Source organism: Nicotiana attenuata, chromosome 4, assembly GCF_001879085.1.
Source record: "Nicotiana attenuata strain UT chromosome 4, NIATTr2, whole genome shotgun sequence".
NCBI classification, from domain to species: Eukaryota; Viridiplantae; Streptophyta; class Magnoliopsida; order Solanales; family Solanaceae; genus Nicotiana; species Nicotiana attenuata.
The window spans coordinates 885,042-889,987 of record NC_031992.1 but is presented as its reverse complement, the minus strand read 5'-3'; the positions used below and the strand labels follow the sequence as shown (position 1 = coordinate 889,987).

General features: G+C 34.3%; 1 protein-coding gene across 1 annotated transcript; it reads left to right on the top strand.

Annotated features, from left to right (window-relative positions):
• Positions 771 to 4,364, top strand: LOC109224789. Its single transcript, XM_019389312.1, has 5 exons — positions 771 to 916; positions 2,976 to 3,093; positions 3,325 to 3,421; positions 3,576 to 3,662; positions 4,022 to 4,364. Exons 1-5 carry the CDS (start codon positions 850 to 852, stop codon positions 4,154 to 4,156), a joined length of 504 nt encoding a protein of 167 aa, XP_019244857.1. The 5' UTR covers positions 771 to 849; the 3' UTR covers positions 4,157 to 4,364.

Genomic DNA, 4,946 nt, shown 5'->3' with positions numbered 1-4,946 from the left:
CAAATGATACATAGTGCGATACATATATAATTTTTTTTCATGTTCAGCTTTTACTTCGAATTTTCAATTCAAACCACCTTAAAACTTCACCAAATCATCCCAAAACTGAGATTCAAGCTCCTTAAGTTGTGCCCAATCTATTCTAATAACACCCACTCAAAACAAAGCAAAAATTTGATATTTTTTTTGCTTCAAATAGCTAATTGGCTAATTTGGCTAATATTAGTAATATTTTATCAATTGGCCAATTTTTGTAATGAGCTACTTATAAATGGACATAGCTGGTAATTATCCTTTAGATTATCTGCTTCATTTGGCCCGGATTGGATTAAATTTGGATAAGTGTTCTCTTTTAACTTTTAATTTAATTGATCACTTAGTAAATTTTGTTCTTATAACCGGGTACACTTTAACAAACTTAAAAGTATTATACATTAATTAACAATAATTTTAAGAAATTAATTTTCGAGTAAAAGATAATGCTATAACCGAGCTTATAAATTCGATAGGGTCCTAATTTTTAACTTCTATTTTCAGTAAGAAGACTTACTTTACATTTTAAAATGGATAAGTAATATAACCCTTTAGAACATTTACTACAGGATACACATAGAGAGATAAAAATTATGACTCAATTAAGTTAAATTTAGCATATAATATCCAATAATCCTCAATATTTTGTTGAAATTAATTAATTTAATTTTAATAATAAAATTGGTAATTACAAAAATCCAGGTGTCGGAGTAAACCACATTGATATCATCGAATCGAACGAAAGAAACAAAATAATATGACCCTCTCAAGGCAGTCTTCTCCACAATTGTAATTCTGCAGTATCCTAAGAAGAAGATGACAGCTCTTTCAAATTCTTTGGTTTTATCCAAACCTCAAAACCCATCTCTCCATTTCTCCTCCGGTAATCCGTTCCCTCATTTTATTTCTCATTTCTTACTATACTCAAATCGACTGTCTCTTTTGGGATGTTTTTTTGTTTTTCATTTCTTGATCTCATTTGTTTGCTCCATTTTTTTTACTGATTTTCTGTTGCTGACTGAGCTTCTGATATGGCGGACTGTTATATGGATGTGTTTAATTTTCTATGTTTTGTTGTTTTTTCCTTTCTTGATCTGATTGTCTTATCTAGTTTTACTGCACTTTTGTATTGAATTCTTTTTGACTGAGCTTCTAGTATGGTCTTTCGAGCTCCCTATTTTAGCCAAATTGACGGATTGTTATATTGGGGTGTTAAATTTTGAATATTTCATTGCCCTTCTTCTCTGCCCTTCCAGGGTAGGGGTAAGGCTGCGTACATCCTACCTCCCCAGACCCCACTTGTGGGACCACACTGGGTTGTCCTCGTCGTTGTTGTTGTTGTTGTTGTCATTGCCCTTCTTATGCAAGGAATTAGAGCTTGAATGAGATTTCTTGCAATATGCATCTTCCTTGTCTTGGCAAATTCAGTCCCTAGGAAAAATGTTAGTCGATGAAGTAGGTGCATATTCCACTCCTCTTGAGGAAATGGTGTGAATATATTATTTTCAAAAAATAATTGCATTCTCTCCGTGTGTGTGTGTGTGTGTGTGTGTATTTATATCTAGTTAATATGAAATGGTGCACCCTTTGACAAAACCTTGCATCCGCGGATGTGTCCAATATCATTCTAAAAGCCCAGAAGGTTCTCCTGTACAAGGATTTATCACTTCGTTCTCTTCAATCATATATCGTTTTTTTGGAAAGGAAAACTGGTTTTCTAGATAGGTATCTTACTTCAATTTTAAGGACACCATGATTTATTTCCCAGTATTCTCCGAAGAATAGCTTATAGAGATCAATCTATCAAAAAAAGAAAAAAAGAAAAAGAGAAGCTTATATAGAGATTTAATTTACTCTCTTACTTATCTACGGCGGAGTTCGTATGGCCGATAGCTGATGATAAGCTTTATTGAGTCAAAGTACACTCAACTGCCTTAAGCTATGTGAGCTGAGAAATCCCCCTACACACTTTCATCCTACAACCGACCCTTAGTCATTTTAATTGCGTCTTTGGAAAAATCCATCTGCTTGCTTTAACTTTCAGTATGACGATTTAGTAATGTATGGAGAGAATTTTTTTTTATTTTTTTTTATTTTTTGATAAGGGTGTATGGAGAGAATATTTGGAAGATCAAAGTAATTACAGGACATGAGTCCCCAGAATTATCAAGCAACCTATGTTTGCTAGTAATCAGCAGGCATTTCCAATCGTGTTGTACCTTGTGCTGAAAAATCCGGCTAATCTTTATCTTCATAAAATAAAATAAAAACAAATCTGGCTAATCTTTATTGTTAAGCAGTGACCTCAATCATCATAATGCTCTTCCTGGTTGCAACCGGCTTCAGGATTTCTTGAAGTGGAAATGGAAAATCCTCTAATTTCTGTTAACATCCAGTTACCTACGAACTGCCTTGCTCCCATTTACTATTGCAGTTATTATTATTGTTGAATGATAAAATGAGATTTTGTTGGATGTGATTGCATGGAAGATATGCCTTCTGCTAAATATAAATAGCTTCTACCTAATTCAATGTGATAGTTCTATTCCTAATCTAATAGATGTATCTCAATTAGATGACATTTTGCTAGGTTATCAAAAACTATATATTGAGAAAGGGGTCATGTTAATGTCAAAGTTCACCTGGTATTCTCCCAAATAAAAAGGGAATCAAAGTTCAGCTGGTATAATTCATGCTTGTCTTCCATTATTTTCATCATAGCAGTTGAAGGAAATTTTTGTGATACAATGCATTGAGATTTTACATTTTTTTAGTATTCTTCTTGGGGAAAGCATGATGCTAATATTTCTCACAATTGTGATTTGGCTTATAAATATTTAAATAACATGAGCAAATCATTTGTTGCATTGATAATGCCGTCTTTCTAAACCTATAACAGTGTTGTGGTGTAAAGCCTCTAACTTTATTAATGTGTTAATTAGGTTCTTGCTTGAAGTCACTAGACCAAAATGTCAGTGCCACCAAGTTGTCCTTCGGTCCAAGGCATGGAGGAAAATCATATTCTTCTAAAAGATCATTGACCATTCAAGCATCATATAGGTATTACCTTCTTGTATTCAATATGCAGGTTATGCATGAACTCTCTAATTAGAGTCAGTTTCTGCAAAACAAAACAGCAGATCTAGAACTATTATATAGGGGCAGAAGCAACTTGGTTCTTGACTCGAAGCCACAAAGAAACTGTAGTTTTGTTTTTCTTCACATTTTGTTGGCCATCTAAACATAGTGGAGAAAATATTACATCGGATGTTTCTCATTCTGAATTGGCAGTGATGGTGGAAGGCCAAGCGGTGCTGGCATCTTTGTTGGTGGCTTTGTTTTAGGAGGATTGATTGTTGGCACACTTGGCTGTGTGTTCGCACCCCAGGTAATTATGTGATTGCATTGGTTGTTGCCTTTTATTGTGCTAAAGATACTCGTGAATGTCACATCTTGTTGGTCACTCTATATATTTTCCTCTCTTTCTAAGTGCTGCACCTTAGTGGAGAAACAAGCTGATCGCAGGTTATTCTTCTTTACAGATCAGCAAGGCATTAGCTGGAGCTGATAAGAAGGACCTGATGAGAAAGTTGCCCAAGTTTATATATGACGAAGACAAAGCATTGGAGGTAAGCTGGTGTTGTGCATGTCTTTGATTAGATAGCTGTAATGAGGTATCAAATATAAGGAAGATGGATATCCTTATGTATCTGGAACCATATCTTCTGATTGAATATAATTTCCATGTGATTTTGAATTTTTAATCTCACTAATTGATGTGATTCTGGTTTTTCGAGTTTGTGTACCTTAATCCACATCTTACGCTTTAAGCTGAAATAATTCTGTTAAGCTGGCATTTGGGGTTCCCTTAAAAAAACTCCTACTTTACAAGCAATTGGACAGAGGATAAACCAAAGGGTAACAGCCTTTTCTTAAAATAAAAAAAAAATTCCACATTGTCTAACTTGTAGATACTGTTTGTCCGCAGAAACAACGTAAGAAACTTGCCGAAAAGATTGACCAGCTGAATTCGGCGATTGATGACATTTCCACTCAGTTGAGATCAGACGACACGCCAAATGGAGCTGCTGTGAACTCAGATGATGTTGAAGCTGTTGTATAAGAACAATTCTATCTTAATGTCAAAGTCAGCAGAGGACATTGAATACATTCTGGGAATATTCTTAGTTCAGTTTTAGTGTTTTATGGTATTTGCTACAATATAATATCCAGAGTGAGGAACAATATGCGATTATCGATTATTTTTCTGTTTCTGGTGGAAGTGGTGCTGCTTGAAGCTCTAATTTACATGCTTATAATCCTTTTCCTCACTGCCCCTGTATATTAGTTCCTGCATCTGTTAAATATTGGCTGATTCTAGCTTAGTGCATTACTCTTTACATTATTTTCATAGTTGTTTGACCAGAAAGTATAAAACCTTTTGTTAAACTAATTAGATGTGGGAAGATAACGGGCAAATCCTAGTTAAAGATAATAACTTCTAGATCTGAAATATTTTTATTTTTATGTGGATGTGGATAATGAGGGGTGCGTTAAAACATATTTAATGCAATGTACATTAAATAATATGAACATAAATGAGAGGAGAATAATGATATGCAATGAATATGTTGAATGGCACTAAATGTAAATAGAGAGAATGATTTACCCAATATTGAATGAGGTGGATGATTCTTCTGATGCGTGAAATGTGGAATAAACAACAAATCGAGTCTCTTTGGAAAGGTAATGTTTGTATTTTTCTTGAGAGTCAACTTTTCAAGAGAGTTCTTCTCATATAGAATATTATATCTCTTTATATTCTCCTAAATATCTTATTACAGAACTAGCCGTTATTTGCAGACTTGAACTTTCGACTTCGGCCCCGATTAGCAGCTCGCCGGTAAGTTCCT

Bases quoted from the DNA above. Each gene is read 5' to 3' on its own strand.
- LOC109224789 (XM_019389312.1), top strand. From the start codon at position 850: ATGACAGCTCTTTCAAATTCTTTGGTTTTATCCAAACCTCAAAACCCA. The intron at 3,094-3,324 runs GTATTACCTTCT...CTGAATTGGCAG, and splicing joins ACCATTCAAGCATCATATAG to TGATGGTGGAAGGCCAAGCG. The intron at 3,663-4,021 runs GTAAGCTGGTGT...GTTTGTCCGCAG, and splicing joins ACGAAGACAAAGCATTGGAG to AAACAACGTAAGAAACTTGC.